Source organism: Terrapene carolina, unplaced genomic scaffold (genome assembly GCF_002925995.2).
Source record: "Terrapene carolina triunguis isolate 2854851 unplaced genomic scaffold, T_m_triunguis-2.0 Scaffold838, whole genome shotgun sequence".
Taxonomy (NCBI): Eukaryota; Metazoa; Chordata; order Testudines; family Emydidae; genus Terrapene; species Terrapene triunguis.
The window spans coordinates 6,651,635-6,672,657 of record NW_020665189.1 but is presented as its reverse complement, the minus strand read 5'-3'; the positions used below and the strand labels follow the sequence as shown (position 1 = coordinate 6,672,657).

At 38.5% G+C, this 21,023-nt stretch overlaps 1 protein-coding gene across 1 annotated transcript in view; it reads left to right on the top strand.

Moving 5' to 3' along the window:
- Nucleotides 1–20,583, top strand: part of CTNNA1 (catenin alpha 1) — a 207,794-nt gene extending 187,211 nt beyond the window's left edge. The window contains exons 14-18 of the mRNA XM_026660889.2: nucleotides 2,234–2,344; nucleotides 7,135–7,316; nucleotides 8,103–8,208; nucleotides 15,276–15,410; nucleotides 19,360–20,583. Of these exons, the coding sequence (XP_026516674.1) occupies nucleotides 2,234–2,344; nucleotides 7,135–7,316; nucleotides 8,103–8,208; nucleotides 15,276–15,410; nucleotides 19,360–19,647 (822 nt within the window). The 3' untranslated portion in view covers nucleotides 19,648–20,583. The remainder of the gene's footprint in view (nucleotides 1–2,233; nucleotides 2,345–7,134; nucleotides 7,317–8,102; nucleotides 8,209–15,275; nucleotides 15,411–19,359) is intronic.
- The last annotated feature ends 440 nt before the right edge of the window (nucleotides 20,584–21,023 follow it).

Sequence of the window (21,023 nt, the reverse complement as noted above, 5' to 3'; positions counted from 1 at the left end):
TTTCTGCTGAAGGGCTTGAGTTGTACAACTTACTTAGAATAAAATAGAGCCCTCAAAACTGAGATAACAGAAGGAGCACCATTTTTACAGGCTTTTCTGTTTCAAATTGGAATTCAGAAGCAACCCTGCTCTGAAAAGGAATGCTGCTGAGCAAAGTCAGCGCAAACAAACCATTTAAAGTTGAAACTAGGGTCTAAATGGGGAAATCTGTTGACTAATTCTTCACATATCCTTGGAGGAAAAGTCATTGAAAAGCCTAATAAGGTTTTTTTTGTTTTAAGTAATATTTTTTTCAAAGCTAAAATCTTCGTGCATGAGCAGAACCCGTTTTTCTTCTTTAAAGGTAAATACTTCCCTTCTTGAGTCCATGTTGCAAGACAAAACTACACATCAGAAACCTCTCATGTATTCACTTGGATTTGTTATATTTAATTTGGAGTACAGGAAATCACTGAGATATTGGTGGAGAGTGGGAACATGGAGAGAAGGTTATGATCTGAAACAATAAAGCTGCACAGCTGTCATTGTCGTGTTAGTGTGCATTATCTCCACTGTTTCAATGGAAGAAGTTCATTAGTTTTGACTGACAGTATTATTCAGTGGTAACAGAATGAGATATCAAATGCTAAATGCTGTAGTTGCCTTGTACCTCAATTCCAAGACTAAAATTAACCCACAAAGGAGCTTGTGGAGGGCAAAAATGCCTTCGCTCCAATTTCTCCACTGAACTGTTAACCTGTGACAACTGATGCAAGTTTTTTCAGTGCCATTGTTTTAATGTTCTCTGTCTTCATATCAGATTTGCTCCATTTTAGAGTCAAAAGATAGCCTGGGTTCTGAAAGTCGGGCTGCATTCTTTCTGGCTCAGGCTTTGATAGTATAAGGTTCTATTAACACATAGTTAACATTATTCGTACCTAAACTAGAAAAGAATCCAGTTAGCTGGATGATATCTGAGGCTCTAACAGGAGTAAATAATAAAAAGGTAAGTTTAAGTATTCAGAGAAGAGTGAACATACTCAGAGCAGTCCATCGAAGTGATAAGTCTTGTACATAGTCCTTCAGATAATAAAATGCATTTAATATTGCGTCAGTATTTAGTTGTACTTTCAGGTGTTTTGGTAACCAAAAACAGTACAAACACACAAGAATATTTCCTCATTTGCTTAGAGAATAGTACCTTACATGCCTTTACACTGATTCACATGCGTTCTCACATTCATATAGGAAAATGAAGAAATCTCTTATGTAAAGTGGGGGCTGGGAAAGGTACTAGGTTCAGTACAAGCTTACTTGACCAGCCTGCATTTTTGGCTAAATGGTTAACACAACCATCCATAATCTTCCTTTGTATTGCAAGATGCCTGTATTGGAAAACACATTATAAAAAATTAAATTGTAGGAAAGGAGCAGGTAAGAGCTACTTACATTTTTCAACCTATTAATAGCAAATATTGCACTATTCAGTCAAGTTCCTTACTACTACAGCCCTGCAAAATTGTCATAAAAATGTGGCAGCCTAGGTAAAGATGTAGTATTTTAATATAAGCAGATATTGTTTAAACGTAAGCTTTATGAAAATTTTGTTGCAGTTTATACTAACAGTAGCAAAAATAAACTCCAAATTGGAATTAGGTCAGCTGAGCTTAACCTATAGCATAAAAATTGACCCTATTAACTACAAATTTTAAGCTTTGCCTGGAGAATGGTAAGAATAAATTTTGGTTTATGATAGCTACTGTTAACCCTGTGGAAGCTTTGATTTTTAATTGTCCTAAACAATAGAACAGCTGCTATTTTGAAATAGGCTTTAAAAGATGTTGGGACTTGAGTTTTGATGTGGGCTTTCTGAATAAAGCAATTAAGCATAAGGTATACCTTATGTAATTTGGATTCCGTGTAACTGTCTTTTCATGTAGTCCAAATCTTGAGTACACTCCTTTAACCTTATTCCATGTTTAGCACACGTTTTAGGGCCCTCTGCAATTACTTAACTGTAAACTTCAGGTTTGAGCAGTCAAACATATAATCATACAAATAACATAAACTGGAGAGAATTCTGACTTACCCTCAGTTGAAAGCCTAAATAATGCACTGTAGTTATTCTGTCTCCTCCTCCTACCCCTGATGTTAAACAGCTGACCAGAAGGTATTTTTTATTGGGTGTGGATAGATGGATTCACTTCTGTTGATCTTGACTGACTTGTGATGAATTCTACTTTTCTTTTCTTAGACACCTGAAGAGTTGGATGACTCTGATTTTGAGACTGAAGACTTTGATGTCAGAAGCAGAACAAGTGTTCAAACTGAAGATGATCAGCTCATTGCTGGGCAAAGTGCAAGAGTAAGGAAAACATTTTAAACATATCTTCTACAAGAAACAGTTTTAACTAGTTCTAAAAATCCAATTTTTAAATCTGTCACTTGAGAAGCCTGGTCTGGTTCTATTTCTCTCATGCTAGGTCAGAAAACTGACATTAATCTCTTCCTTTCCACTGCCTCAAAAGGCAGCTAAGAGAAACGTTACATTTTAAAAACATCAGTGTCTGCTTTGTTTTGGGCATTCTGAAAGGCCAGAATCCTCTTGATATTGATAAACTACTGTAAACTTTCACATCACAGATCTGAAATAGTTGCTCCCATTTTTTTAGGCATGTGAATTTTTGGCTGGTAAACAAGTCCATCTGTGGCAAATTGATGTGTTTTTTTTTTTTCCTGGTTGTTGGAACTGCAGACTAGAAATAGATATTGTCACAAGCTTAGACATTTTCTACAAAAAGCCTTTTAGAAAGTCCACTGGACTTTCAGCAGACCCTTTGTTAAAAGACAGCAGCCTCAAAAAATTATTCAGCCAACTTCTTTTCCTATGACAGTTTAAAAAAAAAAAAAAGTGTCGAACACCAGAAATCTTTTGTGGCATCATCCCAAGAGCATAAAACACTATTGACCTAAGGTACAACTGTGGAAATAAATGCAACAGTAAAGGCTGTATTACTTTAATATACCATTTCTAGTTTTTCAGCCATTAATTATTCAATATTGTACTTCAGTGCTTTCATTTTAAAGTCACCTAAAGCCATACAAGAGCAGTTGGTCCTTGTTTATCAAATTTTTAGCACACTTGGCTTTGGAGTCATACTTGCAGGGAGTGTGTTCTTTCCCTGTAAAAATTTTCTCCACTTCCCCTCTCCCACTCACTCCAAACTAAAAAAAAGTTGTCAGGTATGTGTAGTGTACTTTGGGCACAGCCTGATACCAGGTGTCTGTCATTGTTCCATAGAATATTAGGGTTGGAAGAGACCTCAGGAGGTCATCTAGTCCAACCCCGTGCTCAAAGCAGGACCAACACCAACTAAATCATCCTAGCCAGGGCTTTGTCAAGCTGGGCCTTAAAAACCTCTAAGGATAGAGATTCCACCACCTCCCTAGGTAACCCATTCCAGTGCTTCACCACCCTCCTAGTGCAATAGTATCTCCTAATATCCAAGCTAGACATCCCCCACTGCAACTTGAGACCATTGCTTCTTGTTCTGTCATCTGCCACCACTGAATTCCTTTTCTCCTGCTATTGTAACGGAAGCCCTATAGTGTTCCTACTTTTCCTGGAAGAAGGGTAGATTTGAGTTTCTATCTTACATGTTGGGGGTAAACACAACCTAATAAACCACTTCAGCAATGTGTTGGAAGGCTCACGTTGTAATCTTCGTTCTAAACTCTCTAGTAATTGGAAATACCCATGTGTAGCTTGCGGGATAGATTGATTTAAATCACCAAGTGGAAAGTCTTGATTTAAATAATCAATTTTAATCAAATTTTCGCTTTGTACTTAGTTATTTTCTAAAGAAAATTGTGTTCTCATTGGTTGATATAACCATGAAAACATGTTTCAGAGTAGCAGCCGTGTTAGTCTGTATCCGCAAAAATAACAGGAGTACTTGTGGCACCTTAGAGACTAACAAATTTATTAGAGCATAAGCTTTCGTGGGCTACAACCCACTTCTTCGGATGCATGAAAACATGTTCATTTACAACTAAATACAGCCTTTATGTAGACTTGGTACATCTTTTTGCTATCTAGGAGGGTACATTATAATTATATACTTTTATTTAAGCAGTTATGTAGCTTAATATTTTCAGATTCCTAATTGGACATTTTTAATATTAGAAAATGGTGAAGGATATATTGCTTATTTACTAGATACTTAACTCTTTTCTTATGGTTTGTGTCCTGCATCAGCATGGTACTGGAATTTAAACAAACACATAAGATAGCATATAAATCTTTTATTAAACAAAACAACCTTAAATGTTTTGGGTAGTAAACTTCTCTTATCAAAACATATTTCATGTTTACAACTAAATGATTTGTTAAAGGAAAAGAAGGGTTAACTGTAGTCAGTGAATTAAACCGATTATTTCAGTTCAGCCTGGGTAAATTTTCAAATATGCGTACGTGAAAGTGACTGGAGCTTAAGTTCCTGCTTTCCTAGGTCTTGAAAATGAGACAACAGTCTCCTAAGTTACTTAACCTGTCCTTCAGACTTTTAAAACTAATACACCTCTACCCCGATATAACGCTGTCCTTGGGAGCCAAAAAATCTTACCGCGTTATAGGTGAAACTGCGTTATATCGAACTTGCTTTGATCCGTCAGAGTGCGCAGCCCCGTCCCCCCGGAGCACTGCTTTACCGCGTTATATCCAAATTCGTGTTATATTGGGTCGTGTTATATCGGGGTAGAGGTGTATAGCTCATCACCTCCTGCCATGTATTTTATTCATAGTCTGGAAGGGAGAGACAAGTTTTCCTGCTTTTTCAACTTCTAGTTGATTTCTCAACTTCAAATGAATTAGAATATTTTCTTCATTTGGACCTTCTGTGACTGCAGAAGAGGCTACTGCTGTCAAAAGCTGGCCTAGCACTTCAACAGACTGTTCCAGGTGCTTAGCTAGTGACTTCCACCAGTTCAGTGGAGTGACTTTCTCAAAAACAGCAGCAGCAAACATGTACTGCTTGCAGGGCCGGCTCCAGGCACCAGGCACCCAAGCTGGTGCTTGGGGCGGCACCTGGAGGGGGGCGGCGCGGCGCTCCGGCCGCCGGGGGGCGGCCGGAGGCTTTTTTGCCTGGGGCGGCAAAAAAGCCAGAGCCGGCCCTGACTGCTTGAATGCTTCATCTCCAACCCTGAAATTTATTTTGGTTGGCATGATTGATGGGTGATCATTATATGCACGTCATAGCAGCAGCATCTTATTCAGCATTTAGGCATCTACCCTGGTATGTTGGGTTGAGAATATTGGCAAGAAAATGAAGTGGAGTAAGGTTGTTGAGCCATCTGCTTTACTGCCTGCAATTTAACTTCATTGAGTATTTCTTCAGCATCTCCTTGAAATTTTCCAAGTTTCAACAGCATCAGCAGTATAGCGGCAATTTTTCTGCAATTTGTCCTAGGCTATGGAATTAGTATATTTCAGTATAACGAGAATATCTTCTACATTTCTCTTTAGTCTGTTGTCTATTTTATCATTTACTAGCATAGTAAGGCCTAGGTAGTCCATAAGAATAGTGCAAAAAGTTTATTAACCAGTTGATCCAGATTGTTCAGACAAGTCCCATGTCATCTTGAAAGACATTGCCTTCTCTGAGAAGTATTTTTCATAATGTTGTTTCATTCTGACACCCAGGGCTTGCATCTTTGTTTGCACTGTTTGGCCACATGTTCCTTTTTTACACAGAGGTAGAGGCATTTCTTGAAAATATTTCCAAATAGGGTCTCTTTTATGACCTGCAGCCATGGTAATTTTTTCTCCAGTTCCCTGGTGTTGAAATCAACACAGTCTGCGCTCTGAAAAATGTTTTCCCTTCTTCCTGCAGTGTCTTGCTTTGACACCGGTGTTTCTCCTTTCTGGTTGCATGCTCTGCTCCTTCTCCCTTGTTCCCTAACTCTCACATGACCCCTATCCTCAGAAAAATAAAATAACAGTCCAAGACTTTTGCTCATATAACCCACATGCCTTTTGCACTGCAGTATCTTATTTGTTTAGAGATAGATGGAGGCAGTTGAGATGTTAATGGTTTTCTGTTTGTATCTCTGTGTGTACACACGCAAGGAGAGAGACCAAGGCCGTTTACTTGGAAGTGCCCAGAACTATACAGAAGCAAGGGCTGGTAGTTACGGAGCAGATGGGTGTTTTTCCATGAGTGCGATAGTAAATATATAAATATTCATAACTTGAGAACTGAGCCAATCAGAGCTCAGGTAGGGAGAAGCTATAAAATATGAGTGTGAAACCACCCAGGTGGGCTCAGTGGATAATTCTGATGAGATATATGATGATATCTCCTTGAGTCAGAGGCTGGATCCCAACACCTCTGATGACTTTGCCAGTCTGTTGCAGCCAGTAGCACAGCCCTTTGGTCCCTCCCCAAGGATCAAGCCCTTAACACAGCACATGACCTATCTATTTATAGATCTCTATTTATAGAGCTTGGCCTCCAAAGTTAAATGTTTTCCTCCATTATTTCTTTATGTAGAAGAGCAGCCTTTAACTCAGAGATCTTTAATAGAGGCTTATGGATTTATTATAATATTTTGAACATTTAGATAAGCTTAGATCAGATTTCATTTTAAACAGGTTTATTTTCATAATGAAAAAACTTAAAATAAAATAAAAATCTGATTTTAATTTAAAACAAAAAACCACATTGATTTTTTTTATCCACCCTGATAGCTTGTCATTAAAACTATTGTATTTCACACAAAAAGATATTCTGTCCTCATTCACACAACTTTCCTTTGTGAAAAGGGAAGAAAAAATACAGTCGTACGCCTTAAACTTCTTTGAAGGAGTCTAGCAATTTTATTAAACAACAGACATGATTACAGTTCTTGAAAAATCAACCCAGCAGCTTTCTGTCCAGGTAGCCCTTATTCTGTAATGTAAGTAGATAATCATATAGTCATAAACTTTTGGTTCAAGATGAGAAGAAATGGGCCTATCAGCCCTTTAGGTCAAAAGAAGCCTATTAAAGTTTCTCTCTATGTGCATCACTTAGATTGGTTATTAGTGACACTGTTCTAAAAAGTCCTTTTTACAAATAACCGAATAAGGAAGTATGGAAAATCACTTTATTTCAGGCTATCATGGCTCAACTCCCTCAAGAGCAAAAAGCTAAAATTGCTGAGCAAGTAGCAAGCTTCCAGGAAGAGAAGAGTAAATTGGATGCTGAAGTATCAAAATGGGATGACAGCGGTAATGATATTATTGTATTGGCAAAACAAATGTGTATGATTATGATGGAAATGACAGACTTCACCAGGTGAGCCTCTTTCATGTACTTCAACTTGTACAGGTGCTAACTTTCTCAGATGTTCATCTTCTCTCAGTAAAATGCCCTGGCCAATATAACCCTAAGTTTTGTAAGTGCAAATATTTGAAATTCCTACATTTTTACAACTTTAGCTTTGAACGTAGCAGTATTGTCAGTGTGTTTTTAATTTAAAAACTACACATCAGTACACTTACTGATGTGCAGTTTTCAAAACTTACAAATTGGTATAAATTGACCAGATAATAAATTAGCTTGTCTGTTCACAAATCTGGACTAGGGTCGTTTTCCTGAATATGTTTAAACTTGTCTTGTGGTTTGAAATTTAACAGTAAAGCTTTTATTTAAGCTGATAAGGTTTTTCTCAGGCGTTGATTCAACATTCCATAAAAACTAGATAGTCACAAAACATATTTAACTTCTGAAATATTACCATATATAATAGTATATTACATTGCTTGAAACAATAGGTATAAATAGCCTAATAAAAAAGTTTTTTTTTCCCACAAAACATGGGCCCTTTATCAACTTGACAAAGATTTGTGAACTCATTGGGGAAACTTGACTTACAAATGAGAGCTATTGATACACTATAGCATGAGTGATAACTTTCCTGTGAGCTGCTTATTTTTATTATGCAAGTCCACCTTACCCATGTGAATACAGTTCACATGGGTAAGGTGGACTTGCATAATAGGGAGTCGGGAAAACGGAATATGAGAGAGAAGCAACATGCTTGTTTTGGTGCCAAAAAGTAGTATCTGCTTTGTTTTGCAGAGGTAAAGGACCACTAAAAAATACATCAGATGTGATTAGTGCAGCCAAGAAAATTGCAGAGGCTGGGTCAAGGATGGACAAGCTGGGACGGGCTATTGCTGACCATGTAAGTCATCATTTATCTTCATAAGCCTCCATCACAACTGAGTAATTGTTCTGTGTGGATCCTTGAGAAGGATTGGCGGCTTAACTACTTATCTAGTTTTCTACAATCACTTCGTGAATACAGCTCTTCTACCTTGTTTCTCCCAACTGCTTTGCTGACCCCTGAACGCATACAGATACTTTTAACAGCTCGTTGTTTTAAATCAAGCACCTAGTTTCTTTACATTAGCTGAAAAGAATAGAATTTGGTTTTGTCCTGCTCGAGATATCCCTGAGTGCTTCGCAAAGCAACAATGTGACTCTGTAGGCAACACAGTAAAGCTCTTCCACCTTTTCATGTTCTCTGTATGTATAAATATCTTCTGTCAGTGTGTTCCACTCTATGCATCTGAAGAAGTGAGCCGCAGCCCACGAAAGCTTATGCTGAAATAAATTTGTTAGTCTCTAAGGTGCCACAAGTACTCCTGTTCTTTTTGCGGATACAGACTAACACGGCTGCTACTTTGAAACAGTAAAGATCATTATGCTCCCAGCAATAGATCAGGCACAGCCTTGATTTTAATCTTCCTGTTTCTGCGGAGATGTTTGAGAGTAGAGTTATCAGTGAGTTATATTTGAAATGCTCCACAGGATCTCTATCTTCTATATGGATATACAGGAGAGATGGGCAGAATAGGTTTATTGTTTGTGTTTTATCCAAAGAGGGCCACCATTCCCACTAAAATTGCACTACGGTGTCAGCAGGGTAGGCAGCTGTTTCCTTATTCTGTACTTGAACTCGCCTGCTTAAAGCCCATTGGCAAGAGGACTATCAATGGAGCTTTGCTTTGTCACTGCAAATGTTAACAGGGTTTAGCTTGATCAGTCATATAATGAACCAAGTGCTCATGTTATCACACAAGGTATTCATACCTCAGTGAAAATCACAATAAAACAAAAATCTTACTCTATCTGATAACATTTTTGATAAGCACAGACATCTAAGGCTAAAGAAATCTGTGGTGTTCATGATAGTCGATGCTCCTGAGAGGTCCTGAAATACAAGTAGCTTAGGTTTGAGGTTTGTGATTAACCAAGCTTTACTTTGGCACAGCTATAGGTAGTTTTCTCTCTCTCTCTCTCTCTCTCTCTCTCTCTCTCTCTCTCTGAATACAAATACACAGCATGTGATTCAAGAATGAGACCTGTTTTTATTTAAAAAAGAATTAACTCTTAAAACCAATGCAGATGTTTTAATTGTTTCATCCAGGTTCCAGAGAGAGTTATTATGACTGATATAAATTTATTAGTTTTACTGAATGTTTAATATTAATAAACTGACAGCAGCTCAATGGAATAGCGTGGAAAGGCTGCTTCAAATGGTTCCCCCTTTCCCCCCTCCCCCCCTCCACGTATCAGCAGTGAGTGAAGTCCTGGCATTAAGGTGAAGAATGGGGAGATGCCACCTCCTCAGACAAGCAGGGCAAGATTTCAGAATTAGCTTGCCTTTGGAAATCTACAGTGAACTCCGTTAGCTGAAGTCTTCTATTGCTACAAATTAAAGTAGTGTTCCACGCACACACTCAGATGATGAAAAGCCATCATGTGCTCTCACAACAAATAGACAACAAAACTCTTTAAATGCATGTTTTGGATTATTTTGATTGGAAAAGTAATTTTTTTTTAAAAATTGACAGGTATAGTGAGGAGATGGGGAGACAAGCAGGTGGTGACGGTTAGTCATATTGACAAGACTATAACTTTTTTCAAACCCTATATTCTTAAGCTTTCAGCTTATATATTTCATTGGGTCTGCTTGCATACTCATAGGCCTTGGCTACACTTGCAGCAGCATATAGGGTATGTGTAACTACATATGGCAGGGAAAGGCTTGGACAGGAGGGAAAGGCTTCAGCAGTGGGAACACTCTGTTTTTGTCACCTAGGCCATGCCTCTCAGTCTACGCTACTATTATACCCGTGTGTGTGTGTCGTGGCTGTGCTCTACATGCCACCATAAGTGTGGATGCATCTATAGAAACAGGTGCAGTAATTTGTTAATGTAGAACTATTTTCAATTACAGAAGACTTGCAATACAGCCATTTCAATGGAGTGTTAATGCCTTCATATGCCAAGAGCAGGAACTGAACTAAAGGGTGCACTGTCATGTTGTGTTAACCACATGGCACTAGGTGAATTGTGCCCCTCATGTTAGTGTGTCAGGAAATCCTAACTCCTGCTCTCAGATAGTTTTATAGCTTTTATGGCCTCAAAGGAAATGTGCTATTATCTAAGGTATTTCAAGTCAGCTGAAAAGTGTCTAGCTTCAGATTTTCCCAAAGGTGTTTCATCTTTCACTCAAAATATCAGGATTTTTTTGAATCGGGGGAAATATTAGTAAGTTGCAAATACCTCAAGAAATTGAAATGATTGCAGCACAATGGAGGTTCTCATAAAATTCATTCTCCTGTCTCTACAAGAACACTTACAAATCACTCTGACAATATTTCTATTGCTTCCAGTCTTTGATAGTTGTAAGAGGTACATCAATTGCCAATTTGTGAAATCACAGTGAACCAGTAGGGAAAGCTTATGCATTTCCCCCGCTTTCCAATAAAGTAATAGCAGCCTCTCCTAGCACCCTTACGTTAGGCAAGATTTTGATTATGCCTAATGCTCACACAATGTAAGGCTGCTTTTGGGAAAATGTATTCTGATGCAGGATTAGTGCTTTCTCATTTGACTACTGCTGCTGCTGTGTGTGGCCAAAATGATTATCCAGTAGCAATAAAAAATTTTCCTCCACTAAATGTCCTCTTACAGGTTTTGTAACTGCATGATGCAAAACTCATGTATTATGCATGTAGTGGAATTTGCTCTCTGGGCCACTGGCACCGTGTCAAGGTTTAACCCACAAAAATTACAATGTTCAGATTCTAAAATGGGGTTGTTATGCTGGAAAGGAAAATGGCTCTGCCTGCCAACTTGAACCTATCAATTGCTTTCTGTTAGTAAGTAAATTCCAATGGAGAGGCCTTGTTTTCTTTAAGAAAGTTTGGTTCCATTTCTTAGGAGATCTTGTAAAAATGTGAACACATTTTTACTGCGTGGTGTTTTTGTCAGGTGTCGGTCTGTATGATTAGCAATCCTGGGTTTGAGTTTTAACAGCCAAATCTTGTTGTACTTTTCTAAGAGCCTCAGCAAGTTTTCCAGTTTTGAGCTATTGGAGGCCAACTGATGAATGTGAATGACATTGACTTCCTCTAACAGTCACAGAGATGGTTACCTCCTTGATGGGAGCCATACCACAGCAGATTAATGCTCCATCTAGTCAGAGACAGGATACTGGACAATGGCCAATACAAGATCCTTTTGAGGGAGTGCAAAAAATGTCATGGGAGTTGAGAATAACTTGCTCATAGTGGCCATTTCTTCCTCTCCCCCCCCCCCCCCCCACTCAGTTAATGACTAATTTATGCTGTTAAACATTACTTAATTTTCTTTCTTTCACAAGTTAATTGACTGATAAAGAAGTGTTTATTTTTTAGCGGTTTTAAATGTTGCCTTTTAGTTTAATTAAACATCCTTGTTGCCATAACATGAAGGGGCAGTGATACATTGGGTGCTCCTATTTAATCTTCTTGATACCATTCCTTATCTTGTATACCTTCATCATGTTCCCTTTCATTCATCGGACTCTGTGAACTAAACAGTCTTGGAACAAACTTCCCATCCCCACCCCCAGATCTGCAATTAGGTTTTAGAAGTAGAATGACCGGAACTGAACACAGTTTTCCAGGTGATGATGTTTGTATGGTGGAATAACACCATAATACATTACTTTCTATCCCATTCCTTATGCAGCTGAACAATATTTTCTTTCTTTACCATTGCACAACATGCAGCAGCCCTCATTCATTGAGCTATCCACAGTGAGGCCAATGTCTATTTCCTTAATTTAGAACTCAATAAAATGCCAAAATAGTTCAAATTATTCCTTCCAATATGCAATGTTTTGTAGTTGTGGGGCAGGTGAATGCCACCTAGAAGAATCCGGTTCTGTTTCTGCTTCTGTCAGAGACTTCGTATGTGCCACTGGACAAATCACTTAAACCAGCCTTTTCACAGGTGACTACTAGTTATGTGTTCCTCATTTTCTTGGTGCCTATCCTGAAAATCAGGCTCAAGGTGTCTTAAAAACTGACCTGTGGCTACTCAGCAGCTCTGATAGCAAGGCAGTGTAATGTGAAGGAATGTTCAGTGGTAGGAGTCAGGAGGTCCTGATTTCTAGTCTAGGCTCAAGCACTGATTCAGTCTGACACTGGGCAAGTCATTTGGTCTTCCTCTTTCTCCATCTATTGTCGGTTGTTGGCTGCGTGCGTTCTCTCTGCATGCTGCACTGGCTCTGGCCAGATAGCCCATACAGCAGACTTCGCCGGGAACAACTGCCCAGGAAGACCATAGACTCTCTTCAGTGGCAAAGGCACTTGGCCAGGTTTATTGCCAAAAAAGCACGGTATTAGTGCCCTATACGTGCTACAGGTACACTTAATACATGTATGCCCATCACAATGAACTTGGCTCAGTGAGTAGCGGGTTTTCCGCTCCCCCCTCAGCCAGAGAAAGACACCCACTCAGTGACCCCTCTTTTATACACTGTTACAAACAAGTTACGTATTGCCCCTCTGGTGTGGTTAGTTACCACCCTTTACTTTGTACACGGTTTGATCAAAACATCTCTAGCCATTACCCTGTCATCCTGACCTTATCCTTAGGAAGGGTCAGTGTGTCCTGTATTATGTTAGTGGAGTGAGTTTACACCATAACCTTGTATTGGGGTGTTTTGGCACAATCCTTCTGGAATGTATTTATGTGAATACATCGTGCTTAGGAGTGCTTGTGTTTTTGAAATGCCAGCCCTGTTCTTGCCAAGTTCATGTATTGGATAGTGAACCTGAAAGCAGGCATCTGCCTTGTAACAGGGCCTGACTCTTGCTAACTTTGCTTAATATCAACAAGGCCTGACTTTTGGTCACTTTAATTCAGGCCCCAGACCCCATGCTTCAAGCTCTTTCTACTACAAGTGCATAGCTGCCTACCTTCCAGGAAGTGGAGGATTAATTGTCTGTACAGTGCTTTATATGTTGAGTGCTATAAAAATGCTAAATGCTCTGGAAGATGCAGGTCTTTGGGTGACTGCAGCCAAACTTGAGTCACTTAGCACCCAGAACTAGTGGAGACACCTGTTGATGTTGGGCTTAATCTTTCTTGGCCTCAGTATACAGATCATTTTAATTTTGGCATTTGATAATTCTTGAGTGCTCAGTCCTGCAACCTTAACGTCCTTTCAGTGTATGTAATTGATAAATATGCTAAACTCCAGTATTGGTACTGAACTTTGTGACCCTTTCCTGCTAACCTTTTGCCATGTTGAAAACTGACCATTCTTTCTTTCTTCTGTGTCCCTTTATCTAGTTGCTAACATGACAGGATGTTAATTCTCAACCTGAGACGTGGTTTTCTTACCAGCCTCTTTTGAAGGACTTTGTCAAAACTTTTTGAAATTCCAGATTGTCAGCTGGTTCTCCTTTATCCACTATTTTGTTGACACACACAAAGAACTCTAATAGGTTAGAGAGAGAGACTTTTCTTTGCAGAAACCATGCCAATTAGCTGTGCTACTGCCATTTTTAAAGATAACTACAATACGTGCTAAACTCCAGTCTTCCTATACACTAGGCGATTGTGCATATACCCTCTTCATCTCAAATGTGCAGAGCATATTGTGAACTGTGGCTGCCACTCGGATGGGCTCCTCTGTTTTTGATATGGGAATGAGGCTGAGAAACACCAGAGCACTTGACTCTTTAAGGTCATTCAGCATATTATCACCTTGTTCTATCAGGGGACCATGTTCTCCTTCCACAATGCACCACAAGAGCTGAACAAATGGGCTTGTCTATTGCAGTACTATGCCCAGTAGTCAGTTTATTACACAGCTAAAAAATGTGTATCTGTGTGATTTAATGCAATAGCATTTGCTGAAGCACTTTCACACCTTGTCAGGAATCGAGTTACCACACTGATAAGAAGTTTGAGGTAGTCAGGACTACATATCTGTTCTTTTGGAGATACTACGTAAGAGGAATTACAGGGGTCATTATTCACTAATGCAAGCATTTCATTTAAAATGGAAGAGCAGCATCCGAGGCACAAAGACACTATTCTTGATTAAGAGTTGCAAGTAGGATTTACAAATGCTAACTTGAGATCCTAGGATGCAAAGTGCTGTATCAGTGCTTCACAAATACAGCTTCAGTATCCATGTGGTGTGCAGATACTACCTGTTAGCAAAAAAGGCTAGGAAATTTGCCCAAGATCACACAGCAAGGCTAGTGGAAGAGAAGATGAGAACATGAAAGTCCTGTCTCCCAATGCCAATGTTTGAGAACACATTTTGATTGCACAGTGGATTTACCATCTCTTGCATCCGAAGAAGTGGGTATTCACCCACGAAAGCTCATGCTCCTATACGTCTGTTAGTCTATAAGGTGCCACAGGACTCTTTGCTGCTTTTACAGATCCAGACTAACACGGCTACCCCTTTGATACTTGACATCTCTTGCAAGTCAATGACTTCTCAACCTACAATCTCAACATTTAGCAGATACTAATGTTTAATGACTTCTAAATGCAAATTTTGCTGCTAGTTAATTTAGGCTTAAATAAGGGGTTTGAACTCAAATGCAAGAAATTCTTCAGAATTATCATTTGCCTTACATTACTAGAAATATTGTGTGGAGTTAGTGGTATGTCAGAACTGTTGTACAGAGATTACAAATGTGTATTCCATTTTTAATATGGTCACTCATTACCGCACTGTTTCTTTATTCACTTTTTTCATACCATTTGTCAGTGAAAGTAGATGACCTGATGTCTATAAATACATAAATTGAGTGTATTCATCATGATAGATACATAGCTGAACAAGTTAAGCTTCTTTTGGATTTACTGGTGTCACGGTAGTTAGCTTTAAAAAATAGTATTCCTGCTTTTCAAAATTCTGAAATAACAATTTTCTATTTTCAGTGCCCAGATTCTGCCTGCAAACAAGACCTTCTAGCCTATCTACAGCGTATTGCTTTATACTGCCATCAGTTGAACATCTGTAGCAAAGTTAAGGCAGAAGTTCAAAACCTTGGAGGAGAACTGGTGGTCTCTGGGGTATGTAAGATCTGATATTTCCATTTCATGTTTTTCTTTCTAGGTTGAACAGTTTTCCCAGTTTAAGCTTTTGTGTTAAAGGCTTATAGATAAAATGAATGGTACATGGGTTTATGTCCAAACTTTAAACCCTTGCAAATATTATAACTGCCTCTACTTGAAGGCAGAATCAGCATCTTAATAATCTTCAAACTAGTTTTCAGCTTTCATTACTAGCCAATAACCCTCAGCAAGACGTTTCACTATAAATTTGTAATGTTCTACCACTCTTTCCACAGGCTATTGATTTTACATACAGTGGGATTAAATCATCTTAATCAGCATAATTTTATGTATATTTCTTAATCTACCCCATGTTTTCATAGAGACTTTGAACAGGGTGGCCTTGTAATTATCTAGGGGTATTTATTTCAAAATAACTATGCCCTGAAGTTAAACGTTTTAGTTGCTCCACTATTTGATGACAGCTGAAAGCTGCTGTAAGACCAACCTCATTCCTTACTCTGGACATCAATTTAGCAAATACATTCTTGTCTTCATTGTACTTCAGATTTTTTTTCTCATTGAGAAGAATCTGCATGCTGTAGATTACATAGGAGAGAAACAGCTAAATTTATTAAATCTTTTGCCACGCTCTAACTTGTTTATAATAGTCACTTATGTTCTAATTGGGTGAAATCAGCAATGATGCTGGGGAGTTAATACAGGATTTAGTTTATGGAGGGACAAAAGGGATTGGTAACAGTACTAACAGTTGAGTCATTAGAAGTCAATTTAAAATCTGATCTTTCCTAAGGTGTTTCATATACTAGAAACCTTTGTACAGTTTCTCATTTGTGCAAGTATCTTGTACAATTTCTCACTTTACTGCTTTTTGCACTGACAAGTGGCTGCTGTAAGGAATATAGGAATAGTGAGTGCTGCATAATAGCTGAGAAAAATGGGAGACAAAATGTAATTGAAACAGTTCTGGCAACGTAACGTACTTTTACATAATGTTAGCACCTTCATGCCAGAGAGATTTCTCTGCCACCCTCTCACTACTGGCAGCAGGACATGCTCAAACTGCCAGAAGTGAGGAACTGAGCGATAAGATGCAGCAGAACATGTGTTGCTATGTATCTGTGATGCATGGCTGTTATCTGTGAGGCTGAAGGCATTGTGGTGTCAAAATACTAGATATGTCATTATACAAGAATGTGCTCTAGGGTTTTACTGTGATTATAAAATTCCTTTTTAATTTACATATCCTTCAGACATAAATTAGTCCATATCAGTAGGCTAGTATCTTTACTACAGTCCCCTTATTTTTATCTCTTGTCATTGAATAAGAACATGGCTAAATCTTCCCAACACTTTTTGGCCTCTAGCAGATTATTGGATGAAAATCTGTGCTGTAAAAGATACCCCACTGCTTCCCATTGAATTGGGCACTCTGTCTTTAAAAATAAATATTAACAATTTGTACCCTGAACTAAAAATACACACACAATTCCATAGCAAGAATTTGGCAAAGCATCACTGAACAACTAGAATGAACTATGGCAAAGAGAATCCAGGCAGGAAAATTCAGGAATTTAGCTGTTTCCCTCCCACATGTTTTGCATAATTTTGCAGATTTCTTCCCATTTGGAAAAATTCTGTAAAGAGCAGTGAAGATAAAAATATATTTTCCAAATTGATGGTTAGGTTAAGGAAAGCAGGTTAGATTGATTGAACGGAGGGGAGCATACCAGGGCCCAGCACAGACTTGCCATTCAGATCTGGTCACTAGCTACCAAATTGCGAGCACCCTGGGGAAAGGACTCTCTTAATCTGTAAAGCATCAAGCACACTGGAGCTATATAAATCATAGGGAGAGCCTGAAGTACTTATACCGCTTCTGGATCATGCAGGCTAAAAGCTGCTTCAGACCATTCTAGGACCTACAACAAGTAGTCTTTTGAAAAGCTGTATTTTTATTTTTAAAAAAGGACACAGACCATGAGAACAGCAGACCCTCTGAAAAAGAAATTTTGCAGTTAGCAGCTCCCTGAAACAATCCACTCAGTGAATCTGCAGCTCAGCTTAGAATCCAAGTGCTGAAACCTGCTTCCTATGCAGTTTATTATCCTAAAATGTCTTGAGTTCTAGGAAGGAAATACTTGATCTGTGCACTTACATGAGCTTGATGTAGGTGGCCAGTCTATGCAGATGTGATGGGTCACATTAGTCAATGGTTAGGTCTCTTTCAAAGCCAGGACACAGTCTTATTTTTTCCAGAGACTCCAAGAATTCCTTAGTGGGTGCACCAGTTTGTTGGCAAAGCAGCCAATAAGCATTTTGACTAGAATGAAAAGGAAGCACACAGTGCAACTGCACAACCCCAAGACTGGTTGTGCCAACCAGTTCTTAAAAATGTAGTAATTTACCAAGAGGTGAAAACATCAGCTTAAGTTTAGTAGTGCAGTGGGCTGCCAAAAGGCAACAAGTGGTATGATACCTTCTTAATACTCAGGCTTTCAGTTAGAACAGAAATTTTAACAAAATCAAGGGTCACTAAAGATCGGTAATGTGGTCTACAGTCTGTTCTGAGTGTCCCAATCAATCTGACTGTTAGTTTGCCATGGGGTTTATGCATGTGAACTCTCAAGTGTATGTAACTATTCCTTTTGTTATACGTATGGGCACTCGTGGCTATAAAGTAGACTTAAAATGGCAGTGAGTTGTTATAATAGGACAAGCATACGCTGCATAGTGTTGGGCTCAAAGTAGACTCCTAGAATTGGAGAGGATAAGCCATTATTTCAGCAAGACTATGTGGTATTGGTCTGTCTTGATGCACACAGCCTTCATGCTCTAGATCATGCTCAGACATTTGCCCAGCTTCCTCCCCTAGTTCAACTCTCATCTGCCCCACTGTCCGCTTTCTCCATTGCATTTTTGCATGTTCTTCCTTCTGCCCCTGCTTGCCATAAATGCAGTTCCTTCAGACTGCCTCTTTCTTTCAACTTCTCTTTAAAAAGGACCTTGGCATGAGCAACAGAGAAGCTGAGTTCTATTCCGCCCCTTAAGTTCTCCTTTCATAATAAAAATTGCTAGGTAAATAAACTACATTTGGGTGCCCAAATTACAGCCCAAAGGCAGTTTCTATCTATTACCATTAATATGAAGAAACATCCAACAGAAACTTGAGATCCTAGCATGTAATCCTTCATGCCATACCTGTCTGAACTGTGGCATTGCTTGCGGGCATCTCTGGTCTCTGTAAACCACACCCCCATATGAAAGAGGAGAACAGCTGACATAATCTGCTCAATTTTGTGCAAATTGGGTGCGGCCCTCTACTCCACTGGGTTCATCTATACACTGGTAATTTGGCAGGAGCTAAAGTTCGGTCTCCCAGAGTATAATTTTACCCTTCATCTTTTCCTTACTCTGAAAGAACTATTTTCTCTAATGCAGCTTTCCTCACTTTAATCCTGCTTGCATGGACTTCATCACTGGCTGAAACTGCTTAATAGTACCTTCCTCTTAATGTGATTTAATATGCCAGTGTGATTTAAATATTTATCAATCAGCGATTAAGATATCATCATCATAGCTATAATACACTTAATTGAAGTGGAAGCTGCTGTGATAGGGCAGCCACAAGACTGACAGCAAACAGCCAAGTACAAATATTTTAAATAGTCCATAAATATGGAAAAGGCACCATTGAGTGCACAGAAATACTGCTCCTTCGTCTGATGGTATGAGTCAGTTTCTCATTACCAAGAGTCAGAAAACATAGCATCACTTCTGGAAATCCTGCTGAGGGTTCCTTAATAAGAGGATGAATTACCTTAAAATATTCTAAAAATTCGAGTCACAAAGCTTCTGAAACATCTTGCGTTTGCTTAGTTCTTGCAGTGCGTAGCAGGTCATGGGCATTGCCAAAAACAGATGATGATTATGATATCTATTGTAGGTGGACAGTGCTATGTCTCTGATCCAAGCTGCAAAGAACCTGATGAATGCAGTGGTGCAAACTGTGAAGGCTTCCTATGTGGCATCTACTAAATATCAGAAGTCCCAAGGAATGGCTTCCCTGAACCTTCCTGCTGTGTCTTGGAAAATGAAGGCTCCAGAGAAGAAACCTCTGGTCAAGAGAGAGAAACAGGATGAAACTCAAACCAAAATCAAAAGAGCATCCCAGAAGAAGCATGTTAATCCTGTGCAGGCCCTCAGCGAGTTCAAGGCAATGGAGAGTATTTAAAGAGAAGTTTTTCTTTCAGACCACTACTGCTACTTCTAGAACTTTACTTTTAATATTCTAAGGATTTCAAAAGTTTACTATTCATTAAAATGTATTTACTTAATATAATTTGGATAACTTTGTTTAGATTACATGGGGAAATACTCAAATTTATAAATCCTATCAATACAACCTCAGTCTGCAAATGTTTTAATATTAGGTTGCTTTTAGACTTCAGGGGCATATTTCTAGGTGACAATTATTTTGTATAACTCTGCTAAACTAAAATATATCCTATAACCAAAGAATCTTACAGTAACACTAATCATTAACCTTAGTAGCTGGTCATGTTACGCCTTTCAATGACTGCAGTTTTACATTGTGATCAAGAGGAAAACATCACTCAAGAGAGAATTAAATTACTAATGGATGCATTAGTGTATTCACACATGGTGTGTGTAGGGGATAAACTTTGTGTGTTAGAATATGAGGATAGCAGGTGCTAGCTGTGCTTCTTTTACAATAAGGCAGCAGTGGAAAAACATCTGGAAAAGTAATACACTGTCGCACACTTTTCTAACCTGAGTGGGTTTGATTTTTCTTTTTTAATTTGGAATAGAGCTTTTTGTTGCATTTGTTTAAAATTGCTGTTTTCCAAGACACTACTTGAGCTGTGGGTATTAGAGCTATTTGACAGAAAATGGTGAGTCATGCCCCTTAAAGCATCTTGAGGGTAAAGTATTTTCTGGTTACTTTGCAACAGGCCTTTTGTTAAGGGTTTTTCATGTATGTCTCTCCAGGAGGAGAATCCATAAGAAATTCAGTAAAACATATAATGCATCATGGAGGAAACTGATTACTTTTTTTATAACACAAAATGAGAATTTTAATGGTTGGTTACAAATTACTAATGTACTTTGCCGCAGGACACTAATAAAGTTGCTTTATCAGCTGGTATGTTGTCGTGCTGTAAATTTAGCATTTTTCCCCCCAGCATTCAAATGCAAATTCATCATTGTACTCATTTCTGATAATTGCTATGCATCCTGCCTTGGGCTTGCAGAGAAATCCAGCGAATAGTGTTTATTCAAGCTACAATTTAGACTTTATATTATTTGTGATAACTTTAGCTACAAGGTATAATTTTGCTGTCTTATTTAAATTTTATGAATTTTTTTTTTTTTTTTAAAGTTAGTGAATTGTACAGGTCAAAGTTTGTTGTATTTAAAAGCACACTTTTAAAAAAGGAAAATGACCTGTTCTGGATTTAATCATTTTGACGGTAATTAAATTTTACAGAGCCAGTCATTGCTGTGTTAAGAAGGTATGACTTGATTTACCTTGATCAACTTAGCAATTTACTACACTTTTTAAAATAAATCAGACTTAAAATATAT